The 16,248-nt window shown below is 48.0% G+C and overlaps 8 protein-coding genes across 8 annotated transcripts; 6 read left to right on the forward strand and 2 right to left on the reverse strand.

The window, feature by feature from the left end:
• Positions 1–554: 554 nt before the first annotated feature.
• On the reverse strand, positions 555–1,443 carry BHQ10_003202 (uncharacterized protein; the record flags this gene model as incomplete). The annotated part of the gene is made up of 3 exons (XM_040875433.1): positions 555–631; positions 684–931; positions 1,367–1,443. 3 exons carry the CDS (start codon positions 1,441–1,443, stop codon positions 555–557), a joined length of 402 nt encoding a protein of 133 aa, XP_040731706.1.
• A 351-nt stretch (positions 1,444–1,794) lies between these two features.
• Positions 1,795–3,020, forward strand: BHQ10_003203 (uncharacterized protein; the record flags this gene model as incomplete). Its single annotated transcript, XM_040875434.1, has 4 exons — positions 1,795–2,049; positions 2,114–2,656; positions 2,708–2,843; positions 2,899–3,020. The coding sequence occupies 4 exons, from the start codon at positions 1,795–1,797 to the stop codon at positions 3,018–3,020; spliced, it is 1,056 nt and encodes a 351-aa protein (XP_040731707.1).
• Positions 3,021–4,752: 1,732 nt separating this feature from the next.
• On the forward strand, positions 4,753–5,799 carry BHQ10_003204 (uncharacterized protein; the record flags this gene model as incomplete). The annotated part of the gene is made up of 1 exon (XM_040875435.1): positions 4,753–5,799. The coding sequence occupies one exon, from the start codon at positions 4,753–4,755 to the stop codon at positions 5,797–5,799; it is 1,047 nt and encodes a 348-aa protein (XP_040731708.1).
• A 440-nt stretch (positions 5,800–6,239) lies between these two features.
• BHQ10_003205 (uncharacterized protein) lies at positions 6,240–7,559 on the reverse strand (the record flags this gene model as incomplete). Its single annotated transcript, XM_040875436.1, has 1 exon — positions 6,240–7,559. One exon carries the CDS (start codon positions 7,557–7,559, stop codon positions 6,240–6,242), a length of 1,320 nt encoding a protein of 439 aa, XP_040731709.1.
• Positions 7,560–7,874: 315 nt separating this feature from the next.
• Positions 7,875–9,059, forward strand: BHQ10_003206 (uncharacterized protein; the record flags this gene model as incomplete). The annotated part of the gene is made up of 3 exons (XM_040875437.1): positions 7,875–7,919; positions 7,969–8,496; positions 8,547–9,059. The coding sequence occupies 3 exons, from the start codon at positions 7,875–7,877 to the stop codon at positions 9,057–9,059; spliced, it is 1,086 nt and encodes a 361-aa protein (XP_040731710.1).
• A 1,323-nt stretch (positions 9,060–10,382) lies between these two features.
• On the forward strand, positions 10,383–11,235 carry BHQ10_003207 (uncharacterized protein; the record flags this gene model as incomplete). Its single annotated transcript, XM_040875438.1, has 2 exons — positions 10,383–10,738; positions 10,797–11,235. The coding sequence occupies 2 exons, from the start codon at positions 10,383–10,385 to the stop codon at positions 11,233–11,235; spliced, it is 795 nt and encodes a 264-aa protein (XP_040731711.1).
• Positions 11,236–11,908: 673 nt separating this feature from the next.
• On the forward strand, positions 11,909–13,152 carry BHQ10_003208 (uncharacterized protein; the record flags this gene model as incomplete). Its single annotated transcript, XM_040875439.1, has 4 exons — positions 11,909–12,701; positions 12,751–12,789; positions 12,836–12,963; positions 13,018–13,152. 4 exons carry the CDS (start codon positions 11,909–11,911, stop codon positions 13,150–13,152), a joined length of 1,095 nt encoding a protein of 364 aa, XP_040731712.1.
• A 480-nt stretch (positions 13,153–13,632) lies between these two features.
• On the forward strand, positions 13,633–16,061 carry BHQ10_003209 (uncharacterized protein; the record flags this gene model as incomplete). Its single annotated transcript, XM_040875440.1, has 6 exons — positions 13,633–14,591; positions 14,648–14,841; positions 14,921–15,060; positions 15,109–15,355; positions 15,403–15,882; positions 15,931–16,061. 6 exons carry the CDS (start codon positions 13,633–13,635, stop codon positions 16,059–16,061), a joined length of 2,151 nt encoding a protein of 716 aa, XP_040731713.1.
• Positions 16,062–16,248: the final 187 nt, after the last annotated feature.

Here is a 16,248-nt window from a genome sequence, read left to right on the forward strand (position 1 = left end):
AACTTGGCTCTATCAAAAGGGTGTGAATCGTGAAAGGGACTGAACTAGATGGGACGGACACAGCTGCATTCAGCGATTAGGGGGCCTTCGACTGATTTTTGAGACATCAGGTCACATGATCAGCCGCCGTCTCGTATTCTTGATTCTCAATATCGAGAGATATAGACTTCAGTAGTTTGAGTCACGTCTTTGGATTATCAAAATGGCAGCATGCTCCGTACAAGACGATAAGGCGAGGGCGAGGTTCAACATGCATCAAGAAGGACGGATTTAAGTCAGGGTATTCTGGTTTTGTATTCTTTTTGCTCTTTTCTTTTTCTCAGATTGCACTGTGCATACACAACAGACTTTACAGAAAAAGGGAACGATGCATTGTTTGCCTTGAACTTGCCCCAAAATATAACAAGAACAGATCTGAAACTCGGATGAAAAATGTAATGTTTGTTGTTGGAGTCAATAAAAAGAATAGTAATTTATTCCCAGATTTCGTAAATTCAATGCAATTATCAACGCCCTTTTTTGTATCACCATCATCACCCCAGCGAAGGAATGATTTAGTCCTTGCTCTTCTTGGGACCCTTGGTCTTGGCGGTACCACGGAACTTCTTGGAGCGGTTCTTGCGTTGTTTGCCTGTGATGCGTCAGTATCCTGTTATCAGCCCAGATAGATGCTAAGGACGTACGTTGCTGTCGGCTGGCCTTCTCGATCTTGGAGGCAGCACCGATACGGACGAGACGGTAGTGAGGCTCGAACTTCTTCAAAGCCTCGTGGGAGTCGTAGACAAGAGCGAAACCAGTGGACTTGCCACCACCGAACTGTGTGCGGAAACCGAAGACGGAGACCTGGTCCTTGTTGGCCTTGTAGAGGTCGGMCAACTTCTCACGGAGCTCATCCTTCTTGACGTTGGCGCGGTTGGGGTGGAGGACGTCCCTACATATATGTTAGATTGCAGATTTTCGACAGTCGATGCAAAGACAGTCTCTATGTTCCTTCGATTCTTCTTGATATGCTGACGATGATTGCGGCGGATTCGAGAGTGTGGTTGATGCGAGCAGCGAGACGAAATTGATACCACTCCTTCGATTTTCGAATCTACCATCCAGAAATATGTGCCAATCTTGTCGTGTCCACACTATAAGATTCTCGTCTTTCCCTTTTCTCCATTCAATCCGACTATATCTTTCGATTGGTCTTCCAGGCCTATCTCGAAATCGCCATCATCGCCACGTCTGTCGAGTACGTCCGCATCGAGTACCGGTTTCCAGTCGCAACATCCATCGCGAAAATCGTCCAAGCATATCAAGAGAACCAAAAAGAACACACACACAGACTGTTTCAGCATCACAGGGATAAGGTAAAGCTTACACGACCATCTGCTTGCGAGCCAAAAGAGGGTTGCGGATGAACTTGCGCGTCCGCAAGGTAATAGGAGCGTCGGCCATGATGAAGGTGATTTTTTCTGATTGTCGAAAAGTCCTTGTCGAAAAAGAACAGATTCAGTGCTTTCGACGACAACACAGAAAAAAGTTGGCGGATGGTGGATGTTGGCGGGTTCGCTGTCTAATCGCTTCAACGCACACAAATCAATTTTCGTGCGGTGGTTGAAAAGTCATGTGGGCTGCTCTCGGCTAGCGGCGCTAGTGCTGGAAGTGGCTTAGGGCATGGTTGACTGACGAGCCAATGGTAATGCACAGATAGCATTACATAATCAGATATTTCCCTCCCAGGCTGTCGATGTTCCTTCCCAACTTCAACTTTCTATATACTGCGCCTCATGACGATGGTAATCGCAGATGGCGTCTATGGAAAGGACAGAAGATGTCTCGCGTCTCATCGCGCAGTATTTTGAGTTGGTGGACCTTCGAAACCTGACCATACCATCGTCAAATGTCCTCAAAAACCCCGTTACGCAGAACCGCCTCTACAATGAGATGTTCAACGAGGACCCTCTTACTCCTGTCATACCACCAGCTGCATATAGACTGAGACTTTTGAAAAAGATCATTGCTGTTATTGAAAATGACCAGCAATGGGACCCCGAGGAGGATGTACGTAGTTTCCCTTGTATCGTAAATCAGTGTACCTACACAGGCTAATATAATGTCTATGTAGGAAATCATTGAGCCCTTGATGACGGCCATGACTGATCTGATGTCGCAACCGACACAAGAGGACTCCTCCATGTCATCGCTAGATACATCAGAGCCACAGCTTTCTTTCGTCTCTTATACTGTTCCACAAGATGGATGTCAAGAAAGAAAGCAAATAACGACATTTGAATCAAGAGGGTTAATTTACGGATCTGGCTCAACTGGGTTTCGTACTTGGGAAGCTGCTCTACATCTTGGCACATATCTCTCTTCTGTCTCCTCTGATGGATCATCAGTAGTATCAGTTCGAGGCAAGAGAGTTGTAGAACTCGGCGCCGGGACTGGCTTCCTTTCATTATTATGTCAAAAGTTTCTGGGCTCTGACAGAGTACTCATGACCGATGGAAATGCTAAACTGGTGGATATCTTTAACGGGCCATGTTTAGAACAGAATGGTTTTGTCAGAGGCAAGGACGCTATCCAAGGGAAACAGTGGTCAKGGGGCGAGCCACTGTCTGCTGGTGGCACAGAGGAGCAATTTGATGTTGCATTTGGTGCTGATTTGGTGAGTCCATTTTTTACGGACATGGGATGGTTCTAACTGAACTTTACCTAGACCTATGACAAAGCCATCATACCCCTCCTCGTCGACGCTATATCTCGTCTATTCTCATCTCATGGCGTGAAACATTTCGTAATAGCAGCGACCATTCGGAATGAAGATACTTTCGGGGCTTTCCTTGACGCTTGTCGTAGGTTGAAATCTGCCATCTACTTCCTGATAGTCCTCGACTAAACTCTTTACAGGAGATCATCACTTCGCCATGGAGAAATCTAGCTTCAAATCTCCAGCCTTCGAAAATCAGACGGGATTCTTTCACTCGACACATGTGCCCATCTGGGTATATATCATATCACCTTCGTTTTGATTGTTGGCGTTAATGTTAGATCGACAATCGACTCAAACAAGAACTTCCAACTTTATATCTCGAGTAACGCAAATGTGCATCGGCCTTCAAAATCGGTCGATATACGCAAGGACAACGACTTATCTGCCGAGCAATTCGAAACCACCAGGGGTAAATATCATATGGGAGACATGCAGTCTATGGGCAATACACTACCGTGGTAGCATACCACCGAAGATAATGCGCGAATACTCCCCAAGTCATGAACGTGCCGAACAATCTAATTGAATCCATCAAGCTACTCACCCTTCGAAACCAGTGTTAGAGTTCATCAGAAGTCAGATACGAATGGAGCAATCTGATAATGCCTGTGGAGTTTCCACACTTACTGCGAGGATGTATTATCGGAATACTAAGACTGTATCGTACACCATTGTACTACAGACTTTGTATCACATACTCGCATCAGCCATCATTCTACATACTACAAATGACGAATGAGCAGGTTGAATCGCGAATCAAGGCTCTCATCGTGAATACCATTCAAACGTTTCTGGGGCATATAGCCCTAATTCGGAAACGGTCTAGTCGCCCCCAAGTAGCGTCGAATTACCTTCCCAAATAAGAACAAATGAGACGTCCAGACCCAGGCTAATCCTCTTCATTCTTAGTGTCATGAGGGTCATCCTGGCACCTAGATTCATTTCACGGGGACTATTTGTCGCATCAATCATATTCACGCCGATGTAGCTGATTCCATTGACTAAGGTTGGGGTATAATTAATGACGGGCTTGTCACTAATGGCATATGACTTACTGTGTAACTGGTACTTACGTACCTGCACAAATGTAGACCTCATTTGATCTGCGCGGAGACTCCGTTGCGACAGCTTTGTGCTCTTCTACTTTGTTGATGATGTTCACGACTTGATGTTGGGCTCATCACGATCATCGTCGCTTACTGAAAAGTGAGCACTCCGATCATCGAGTCCAATATCAATCATGCCAAATGTCGGCCGGCCAAGTCGCGATTGTCATGCCTGTCGCCAACGACGGACTAAGGTAAGCCGTCCCCCCCGAATCATCCTCGAATCAAAACAGCTAATATGTCTTGATTGGCAACAAATAGTGCGACCTTCTCCGCCCTCACTGCACACCTTGTCTCCGAAAAGGAAGATCATGCCCCGGCTACCGCGACGAAGTAGACGTCTTATTTCGCACGAATACATTTTCAGCGTATCAATCATCATATCAAACAAACAAAGGCAAAGGTCGCGAGCGCCGCTCAAGAAAGGGTATTCTCAGCAAGAGCAGCGATGTTTTCTCCACTTCACCATCAATTAGAGGCAATTCATCGTCGACAGGGGACGGTGATAGCCCCCAGCGGAAAAAAAATGACAATATCAGCCATACAGTTATACAAGACGAATGTTTTTCAAGTCTGACAGAGTATATTCCCTTCCGTATCCCAGGAACTCGTCGCGATCAGCAGTTACTTCACTACTATTGTGCTACGACAAGCCAAGCGTTATCTCAATATCCCAAAACTGGTTTCTGGACCAGCACTGTGTTACAATGGAGCGCCCATGAGCCCGTTATACGTCGGTGTATGATAGCGTATAGTTCCAGTCATCACCAATACAATCCGTCGCGTGGATGGAGCAGTGCCGAAGAGAGGAGTCTTCAGGTGATGCCATTGATGGAATACAACAATGCTCTGAGGCTTCTGAGACAATACATTGTCACTACGCCAATGCCTCGATCTTCTCGAGAAGTAATCTTGATCTCCATTGCCATATTGTATGGCGCCGCTCGATCAATCGGTAAACTCGAGGATGCAAAGACCCATCTCAGAGCGGCGTCGGAAATCTTGAATTCATGGATGAAATTTGAACAGAAGAGTGATCACGCGTCACGATCCTCGGGTGATCTCGCTTCTTTGCTGGAAATATTCTCAAAGATTAGTCTTCAGGCTACTCTTTTTGACGATATACTACCCTCTTCATATTTGAACGATAACGAGACCGAAGATACAACTACAATGACATATGGCCCCATGATTGCGAATCAATTTCGAAATGCTATCGAAGCTCAGATTGCGCTTGAAACAATTCAGTCTCGATTCTTTCGATTTATAGTGGTAAATCGAAGACCCGAATCCCTCGATTTCCCATCTTCTTCACCTTCTGAAATAACCGTCGCCGACGACAGTCACCATCCGCCCTTCGTCCACACCGAAATAGCAATGTTGAAGAAACAAGTCGCATTCTGGCGGTCGTCATTCCAGGAGATCCTGGACATGTCATCGTCTACTCAACCCAGTGGTACGAAAGGACCTGTGAGGTATCATACCGCATTGCTATACGCGCAACACTGGACACTTTCCGACCTGATCAGGAGTAGTCAGAGGATACTACATGGCCAACAGCCATCTTCTCCAGAGCTGAACAATCATGCCGGACGAGTCCTATCATTACTCGAGAATAATTTCATATTGCCTTCCCCTCAAGCCACGAGCACAGAACGAATCATCTGCAAACCCTCTGCCATGCCCCAACTCTACCTCGAACTAGCACAACAACGCGATTCCGCTATGCAGTCCAAAGCAATTGAACTACTGACGGATACGCTTAGCCATGAAGATATGACAAACGTGCTCTGTGTACTGAATACTTTGATGGCAATTGGACGCAAAGAGAGTCATCCGTTCTATAATCGTCAGGATAATTCGGAGAATTTGGTGGCTGCGCAGAGAGAGTTGGAGAGGCTTATTCTAGTCTTGGATGAGCGGAAGGGTTGAAACCTATCTCTCTTTGGATCATTCGCTGATGAGTGCGATGAGTGTAATGATACTTTTGAGTGTAGTACAGACAATCGCTCGCAAATCCTAGGGGCTATTACCAGAGCATCCATTCCCTTGATTGAGGAGGACAAATCTGCTGGGTTGGCTCCACCAGTCAACCTTGAAGCAATGCAGTCTGCTCTCCAGTTTCAGCTTAAGATGGTGATACAGTCGCCAACACGAATTGAAAGGTGACGCCCCTGGTCAACTGATACATTGAAGGCATTGAAGAACAATCCATGGTCTCGTTTTAAAAACCTCCATGTCGGGAAATTGCCATCGAAGCTCTTACTTCAAAACTTTATATAGAAAAATATGTACAATATTTTCACAGGCCCATAGCACAACCATAGTGAACAAAAAAGACCCCTAACACCATTCTTCCAAACTTCATAAAACTATAATTCTATAACTTCCAATGTTTTGGACTTTGATTTGTCCTTACTCTTTTTCTTTTCCTTCTTTTCTTTCTTCTTCTCGTCTTTGAATCCCGACTTTGCCGTTGCTGGTGTCGTTGTTGTCTCTGGCAATTGCACCTCTGCAACTTCAACTTGCGAAGTCTGAGCATGCGAAACAGGCTGAGCCGCTGCACCAGTCATGGCATAAGGATCACGCTGTCTAGAAGCTGGCAGGGGCCCATTGCGCTCTTCCTCTTCCAGTTTTGCTTCTTCCTCCGGCGTAAGCATAGTGCCCTCTATACTCAAAAACCCACGATCTGGATCCGCGCCAGGGATTACATCTACATCCCGAACACGGAAACGAATCGTCCCGCGAACACGATGCCCAGAGACACTCTGGAAGTAACCCGTCGCATTCGACGCTTCGTCATCTTCCTCCTCATCATATTCACCAAATTCTTCTCCGAACATATTCGTATCCGAGTCGGGCAGGTTGATAGGTTGGCGACTAACTTTCTTAGGCAGAGGCGTGAAATGTTCCTTTTCAGCGTCAAAGGCTAGTTTGTTGCTACCAGCAGCACCATCCTCATCACCCGACGTCGCAGATACATATCCCTTCTTCTTATCACTAGCCGCATTTTCGACGTCGTCATCATCCGCACCCGGCGGAATCCATTTCCACGATTTGGGCACTCGTTTCCTCTCAATACCCACAGAGAACAGGTTATGCGCAATAGCACCCACGAACCCCTCAGATTGAACATTAACCCATCCTTCCAGAACCTGGCCCTTTTGCGGACTGAATACCAAGAATGTCGCAGTGAGATATAGGTAAAGAACCCCGTACTCATTAGCAGTCAGCGCAAGTGTCAGTGGCTTCGGATTATCGAAATCAGGCTGCGACGAAGAGCTATGGATTTGGCCGGGCACAGGCGGAGTTTCCGAAATCGAGCCATTGGAGTACGCCAACACAATGCCCTGGAATGGGGGGTAGTACGTCAAGAGTAGTGGCGCCAAGTGTTCCGCGATAAGTGAAGCGGAGGCATGCGTCGGAGAAATCGATATAGGCGAAAGCGGTACGTACATGGTCGCATTGATGAGGCGGAATGGTGAGCTAGCATCTTGCTTCGTTACATCAGTGATCGAAACGATTTGTCGGGTCTTTTCTGTATTATTCTGCTTTGGTGTCGAGGGTATCGCTGCTGCAACGTCGTCCGAGGCTGTTGTTGTTGTAGCGGCATTTTTGCGCTTTTTGGACGGTTCGTGTTCTTTGTTCTTGTGTTTTCGTTTCCTCTCGGGGAGGACTGTGTCGGTGGACATGTTTATTATGCTCGACAACTCGTCGAGTTGAAAGAATTGACTTGTTTCAAAGGTTCGTTCAGATTCGCTCGAGGAAGAAAAAAAAGCGGCAGAAAAAAGGACCGATCGAGAAAGAAGCTGGAGCCAAGGCGGTGAGTAGCTCGGAGATACTGTCATATAGTCCGAAGTGCCAGCTATATCTGTACTGAACATGAACAATGACACCTCGAACACCTTCCTGGATTATTTTGTCTGTTGTTCAATCTGCACTATAGACATGTTGATTCTTTGCGACAACTCATACATTTGAAATCGTGCCTTTGATTGCGTGACACTATGTCAAGCGTATTATCATACGTGGGCTGGGCCGTTCTTCCAGGTGTACGCCTCTTCATTCCAGAACTAAAGAACGAATATTGACAACGACTAGTACGTGACATCAATCCTACAAAGCGTCTACTACGGTCTCACAATCCGCGCCGGCAGCCCACGACCCCAACCCGGCACACCGCGCTTCGACAAGCACCGTCGCCGCATCTTCATCTTCGTCGTGACCCTCTATCTCTTCTACACAATCTACGAAAGTTTCCACCAAGTGCGTGCCGAGAGCGACTTTTACCGCGTGCTAGGTGTTTCGCCGTTGGCTGATGAGCGGACTATCAAATCTCGATTTCGGCGGCTGGCCGCTCAACATCATCCTGATAAGCTGAATCAGCAGCAGGCGACGACACTGTCCGATGGATTCTTTATGTATTTGAAGCAGGCACAGGATACATTGCTAGATCCGTCGGTGCGATTTGCGTATGACCGGTTTGGGCCGCAGGTGAATGAGTGGAGAAACGTTAAGACGGCCGAGGATTATCTGTATACTGGACTGAGGAAAGCGTTGACTCAGTATATTGGTGGTTTGGTTGTATTAGTGGTGTACTGGGTTTATTGGTCATCATGGGGACGATACGTGGGTTACCCCAATCTTTCGGTTGGTATCATTGCTAATATCCTCGGTAGTGGCGATTCTATACATTTGCTGCTATGGTTGCTCTTGAGCTTATCCTAGTGACGCAGCCATTCTCGCTCGTTATATCTGCAGATTACATACCTGCACTGATCCGACCGTATATCGGACTCGCCAGATCCAAGACTGCGCCGGTGCTGTACCTCTTACCCTTTCAGATCATTTCACTTGCGCGCCGAGTATCGGTTACAGTGCACATTTTTATCTCGCAAATTACACCCTTGTATGTCCCACGATCAGCATCACCTGCAAAAGGCGCAGGAGTGTTGAAGCCGGAAACGCTTCAGCAGCTGGGTCAAGTAGCACAATTGGCGCGGATGACGGATACCGAGGCATCACGACTTTTGGATTTATCGTTGAGTCCGTTCCGGGGTGATCGGGAGAGTGTGTCAGTACTACGGCGAGGGATGAAGGAAGGACTGGTTGTGGGGAGTGTGCGGAATGCGCCTGAAGTTCAGGAAGCGGTCGCTCAGGTGCAGCGACGGAGGGCTGGTATAGATTTGTAGACATAGAATCACATTATTTAAACTATGTTCAGCGTACACGCATTTTATGAGGTGATCCATGACCTGTTTCAGGTGATAGAACCGAGTGATCATCTCGAATTAGTCTACACATCACAAACCTACACGCTGTACGCTGTATGATAAGTCGAGTTCTCCCAAAGAGGCAATATTACCACGTCGCGTATAATTTGTACGTCGTACGTGCCGGACAACACGTAGAACACTACAATTACACGACGTTGTAGCTGAATGTTTTCTAGCCGTTACGCTACACTAATACGGCATTATTGACGACGTATTGTAAACCTAGAGATGATGACACCGAGACATCCGAGGCGAGCGCCGCCGGTTATGGATGGACCATAGACTGGATTTACTGGTTCGCACGGTCAATCGCTTCTGCTTTTCTCGTTCGGCGACAGGATTCGCAAGGGTCTGACTGACTGTGGAGCGGGCCAAAGCAGTCGAATCACTGAATCACTGAATCAGTTAAACCCGAAATGGAGGGCATGGACTAGCGCGCTCATTGTCCGGATAATGCTTTGAAAATGAACAATACAAAAATAAATCATAGCAAATTCTGTACAATAGACGAATGGACAGAAAACAATAAAATGGGAAAATGAAGTATAGAACATGGTGTACGGAGTACGGAGGAGGAAGTCAACTAGAGCAGAGCAAACAAGGGAATGGAGTGGCTGGGACGTAATATTACCATACGCCCGGTTACGCGTTACACACTGCCAAGCGGCCGCAGTTCTATTGTGTCCGGGCGATCCATACCGAACATTACGAGCGTCTCCTGACAGAATCTGCGCAACTCTCGCCGTGCCTTCGTTGCTAATCTAAACGATCCAGAGTCCCCCAACCCAAAGAGCGCGAAAAAATAAAAAGGAAAAATCCAAACCACAATGAAACCGACAACACGCCATCCGTCCGTCCCCTTCCATCCCTCTCCCTCTCTTTCCCATCCATCCTCTTCCTCTTTCTCTTCGCCATCACCACTCTCCCTACCAAAATCATCATCACCACCAAAGTCCCATCTTCGGACTATGCCACATTCCCTCCACCGCCGCCGCGCCTTTGCCCCCGACCACTTTGCCTTGTCGTGACCGACCGACCAGTCAGCCCCTTGACCATTGCATTGCTGCTGCCTCACCGCTCGACAGTCAGTTGCATTTTCAACACTATTAATCTACCACACTACCCAATATTCGTCGACTACCTAGATTGTCTGGAGAGAACCACGAATTGATTACTGTTCTTCGAACACCACGACTTCAATAAATTAAACCGACCGACGCGAACAGACTAGGAGTCACCATGCCTACACCACCCAAAAACACCACACCACCCAGTCGGACCATCGTCCTCAAGCTCTCGTCGACCGTCCTCAGCCGCTTTCCTCATGAGAGTCCGGCCGTCGACGAAAAGGACGTCAAAATCAAAGACGCCTCGTCGCCACCATCTTCCATCAGCGGAGAAGTAGTTCAAGCTTCCTCTTTCGACAATGCTTCCGACGCAGCTTCGACGCCTGCTCCTGCAGCTACAGAAGGCGGGAAAGCGAAGAAGGGCAACGGTGGTAGTGCGAGGGGAACGAAGAGAGCTCTAGACAAGACTGGCGATGCTCCCAAGGCGCCTCGAAGCAGGCCCAGTGCTGCCAGAAAGAAGCTGAAATTGTACGTCTCCATTGCTATTGCAGTAGAATTTAATTATGGTTGCTAACATCGTTACCAGGGATGACAAAACTACCGACAGCACCAAACTCATGCCTCCCGGCCACAAACTCGGTCCCAAAGCCAACCAAGGCGCCATTAACGCCGGCCTCCGCGCCCTCGATCGCACCGGCGCACCATGCCGTAAATGGGAACGCAAACCCTTCCAACTCAAGAGCTTCACCGGCGTCGTCTGGGGGTTGTCGAGCTGGCACACACCCAAGCCCCTTTCCCAAGAGCAAACACCTGGCGATTCGAGTGGTGTCGAAGAATCAAATGGCGTTACGCCTGCTGCTGTCGCTGCTGTCAATGGGGACAGTGATAGTATCAGCAAAGCGAACCTCATGAGTAGTGCTGTGCCGAGCGAGAAGAGTAATGCCGGCGAGGGAGAGGGCGACATGTCGTCGCTGCCTCCTAGTACTGCACAGTCTCCGGCGCCTGTTATTGCGATGACTGCTTAGCATTCATAGCATGTCACTTGATCATACTCGCGCTGGCTTCCGCAGATGATTTTCTTTTCGTCTACCTTCATTCTTGTACATTACTTTTTCCTTGCGGACCATCAGGTTTTTATATGTGGTGTACGGAATACGGTCTATGTTGCATTTGATCAGCCTTTATTGCTTTTTTGTTTGTGTTTGATTATGGCGCGGTTTCAATCTGTTTGTTGGGCTCATCGGTTTGACAATTGTATAGTATATTAATCAAGAAATAACCCTACCGCCACATGGCATCACGCAATTCAGTAATATGCAACGTACGTAATTCCAACAAATTCGTCACTCGATACCTTCGACCGAATATCCTACACAGAAGCAGTATGTCGTAGCAGCGGACGTGCCTCGTTAAAGTAACACATCCGCCGTGGGTTACTCGGCCATATGGACGGATCGGGAAGGCTTTCCTGGATCTCTGACCGTCTGGATAGCACCACACAGATGATGCACACAAATGTAGTGGGGTGTTCAATCTATACATCGACAGAGTTTGCTCGATTACTAAAGCGCAACGGAATTCCTTGTATTTATTTGAAAGAGTATATATATGTAAACTTTCTGTCCTCGTCCTGCTTCTAATGCAGATATCTTCATCACGCCCTACTTAGGTACATAGTCTACTACGTATATATCCAAAATGGTCTCCAACAAAGCCCTCATCTACAAAAAACTGCCCACCCACAACCCTCTGGTGGGCGAGCACATCCAAGTCGAGCCCCAACCCGACTTTGATTTGAGTCAGCATGTCCCCTCGGGATCCGCAATCATAAAGGGCCTCTACTTCAGCTGCGACCCTTATATGAGAGGACGGATGCGCGCGCCCACGCGCACCAGTTACTCGCCTCCCTTCGAAATCGGGAAACCCATCAACGCCTATGCGCTTGTTCAAGTGCTGCGACTGGCTGACGGCGAGGATAGCGTCACCACACCCACGGGCGTAACGTACGGTAAAGGCGATATATTGTACGGCCTTTTCGATATTGCGGAATACAGCCTCGTCGGCAAAGAGTGGCTTCAGCATCCGTACGTCAACAAGGTTGAGAATCCACACAATCTGCCTCTCTCAAATTTCCTCAGTGTGATGGGTATGACCGGTTTGACTGCTTATTCGAGTTTGTATGAGATCGGTCAGCCCAAAAAGGGAGAGACGATTTTTATATCCTCCGCGGCCGGCGCGGTGGGACAGATCGTTGGGCAGATCGCAAAGAGAGAAGGGCTCAGGGTCATTGGGAGTGTGGGCGATGATGCCAAGTTAGATTTTATCGTGAATGAGTTGGGTTTTGATGGCGGGKTTAATTATAAGAAGGAGAACTCTGCGTTGGAGGCGCTGCAGAGACTTGCGCCGGATGGAGTGGATATCTATTATGAGAATGTGGGAGGCGAGCAGTTATCTGCTGCGATTGAGTGCATGAATGTGTTTGGACGCATTGGTATGTTTTTTTGTCTTCTGTTTGAGTTATGGAGATGCTGATTGCGTAGTTGCGTCTGGCATGGTGTCGCAGTATAGTGTACCACCTGGTAAGTCCGTTATTTCTATCTCTGGGGAATTAAGCTGACCGAATAGAAAACCGATACGGCATCAAGAACCTTACGCACATCGTCCCCAAACGGATTCGATTCCAGGGGTTTTTGGTTAATGATGCAGACTTTGGACCTAAATATGTCAAGGAGAGAAACGAGCGTGTGCCACAGGTTAGTACTATCCAGTCAATTCCGTGTTTCGGGTGATTAATCTGACTGTCGTAGTGGCTTGTTGAGGGCAGTATCAAGACCAAGGAACACATCGACAATGGAATCGACTCGGCCGGAACAGCTTTTGTGAATATGTTGGAAGGAAAGAACTTCGGCAAAGCTATTATCCATATCGCTGATCCAGAGTAGGTGCTGGACTGGACTGGTAGTTAAGTCATACAAATGTTGTACTGAACTTCCCCGCATCTGATATGCATTGATACCTACACTCAGACACTGAACCATCCTTGTTGGTCGTTGCTGCATGTGATTTGTCGGTATTGCTGAGTATTGTCTTCTGTATCCTGTTCAGGTATATATTTGATTCTAGTAACAATCTATTCGTCAGTGATAAATGAGACTGCCTGATCACGCGAGTTGCCCTTGCTCCGACATAGACAGTCAGACAAGATACAGGCTTGTCTGCCGAACGACGGRTTCCTGTTTTCCGATCTAATGCTTCGCTGCTTTGCAATCAAGACTGACTGCATCCTTGTCAGTATTTAGTGTCAGTAAGGTGGGTATGATTCAGCCGATTCATGTGTCGTGGTTAAGTAGATTGTACGTAGTCTAGAGTCTAGTGATCCGCAGTGGAGCCCTTGCCTACTCTACCTACTCTACGCTTCCAGCATGCCGTCCGCTCCTCGTCGCTTCTCTTATGCTTCAGTCGTCTCTGGTGCTGCCAACGACCAACCCGATCCGTCTTCTTCTGCTGTCTTCTCCCGTCATTTGAATCTTCATATTCCTCATTATACGGAGGATTCCGCCGCTACTATTCATACCACTTCTACCMCCGCCGCCACTACATCTCTCCCATCAACCACCTCCCCGCATACATCACATACAACGACCATCTCCAACCGCAATTCAACTTCAGTCACTGCCACGGATGCAGACATGCAGATGAACTACGGCGCTACGAGCGCCGGATGGAGGAGGTCCAGCGGTCTTCCTCCTTATTCCCGGCAGTTCGCCAACATCCCCGAATATGCCGGTGGTGCAGCAGCAAGTCCTGGTGCCGGTGGTGGTGGTGCTTCGACAGGTGCTGGTACAGGTCTACCAGCAGCCACATCGTCGCCAGCTTTGTTGATGTCGTCTTCTTCTACATCCTCGCCATCATCCCCCTTCTACGATCCTTCCTTTTTCGTCCCGTCATACCTCCGTAACTCCCGATACGTCGCTCGACTAGAAGCTGCCCGACGCTCCAAGCTAGCAGCTGCTCAACGCGAACCTCTACACCAACAACAGCAACAGCCATCCCTATCCGCGTCGTCAAGCCATGTAAATCTCCACCGCATGGCGCCGTCGCATCGGGGGATGACGTACGATATAGTCGAGAAGGAGCCAGCCATCACCACTTCTGCCGCCGCCGCTCTAGAAGATAAGCCGCAACCATTACCATCTCGCTGGAACGAGAGTGATAGACACGACGGACTCGATTTGACGAATGATGGCTTGGAGGTACGATATATGGGCCATGTACACAAACCGGATCACGAGGCAGCCTCTATACGGGCGGATTTTCCGATGCCGCGTGAATCTGGGATATACTATTATGAAGCTACCATACTGGTCAAACCGAAGGATGCGTATGTTGCTCCCTGCCACCCTCCTGGTCATGGAATTAGACTAATTTTGATTGCAGAGTAATCGCCATTGGGTTTTCATCGTCTAGAGCATCGTTGGAAAGGCTACCTGGCTGGGATAACGAGTCGTGGGCGTACCACGGAGACGACGGCAAGGCTTTTGTCGGCGAGAATCAAGGCCAAGGTCGACCGTATGGTCCTACCTATGGTGTTAATGATACCATCGGTTGTGGAGTCAACTTTACGACGCGAAGTGGGTTTTTTACAAAGAATGGAATATTGATTGGTATTTCCTCTTTCTCGATAGTCTAGGATTAAGCTGACGGTTGTAGGCCCGGCGTTCAAGGATCTCCCAGTCTCTAAGAGTATAGCTTTTTACCCGTCTATTGGTATGAAGAGGCATAATGGCATGCATGTGAGGGTCAATTTTGGTCAACAGCCGTTCATGTACGACATCGACGGGATGGTCAAGGTGTGTTTTTTTGAAGTACGATGTGAACGGGCGACTGACAGTTCATAGACAGAAAAGCACGCTCTGCTTACCGAAATCAGTGAAACGAGTACTGCCAATCTCCAACCTCCCTTGGACGAAGCTGCTCTTTTGCAGGAACTGGTGGCTCAATTTCTTGCCCAAGAAGGATATTACGAGACTGCTAGAACGTTTGCGGAAGAGGTGCGCGAAGAGTCTGTTACTCTCGAGAAGGGGCAGTCGCGGTCACTGTATCAACATGAGCCTGGTGAAGATATCGATACAGCGAATCGACAAAGTAAGTTATCCTATCTGAAGTTGTGCGAAAAATTCTAACAAAAATAGAAATCCGCGCCGCTATTTTGGAAGGCGACATGGACAAGGCATTGAAGTATACAAACGCCTACTTTCCCAAAGTGCTCCAAGATAATCCTCACATCCTCTTCAAACTTCGGTGTCGAAAATTCCTCGAAATGATGTGTAAATGCAGTGACTCGTCGAGCGCTGCAACAACCGAAGCAAAAAGAGAAGAAGAGATGGAAGTTGACGACGGTTTCTCGGATGGCGAAGGAATGGACACTGAGGAGCCACGGACTGTAGTAGACGACACGGCCAAGTTTCACGAGCTGCTTACCGAGGCCGTGCAATACGGACAACAACTACGCATGGACTATCCATCGGATGAATATGGAGGCGACAAACAATATCTCGAGGATATCTTCTCGCTGGTGGCATATCCTGATCCGCGATCTTCGGTCCATGGTCATCATCTGGATGCTTCGGGACGGGTTGCAGTGGCTGACGATTTGAACGCCGCTATTTTAGGTATGCTGTCTCTTACGTTTCTATCTTATGAATTACTGACTTGTGCAGTGTCCCTCGGAAAATCATCAACCGCCGCTCTAGAAATACTCTACTCACAGACCGAGGTTTTAGTCAACGAGCTGAGCGAAGATGGTGGTACGGGTGCGTTCATCAATATCCGAAGTGACTTTATGCCCTAGTTTTTTTCTCATTTAGGAGCACGGCCGGAATGCAAGGTGTTCGGGATGGCGTGATCTAAGACGCTGATTCGATAGGTTGTTTTAATATTTATTATACTTACCAATTCACTCTATTCTTCACCTGACACCTCAGGCTTCCAAGGCGATCTCTGTGATGGCTGTGCATAGAGTGGATCACAAGACAGCT

Source organism: Talaromyces amestolkiae, assembly GCF_001896365.1.
Source record: "Talaromyces amestolkiae strain CIB chromosome Unknown scaffold5.1, whole genome shotgun sequence".
Lineage (NCBI taxonomy): Eukaryota > Fungi > Ascomycota > Eurotiomycetes > Eurotiales > Trichocomaceae > Talaromyces > Talaromyces amestolkiae.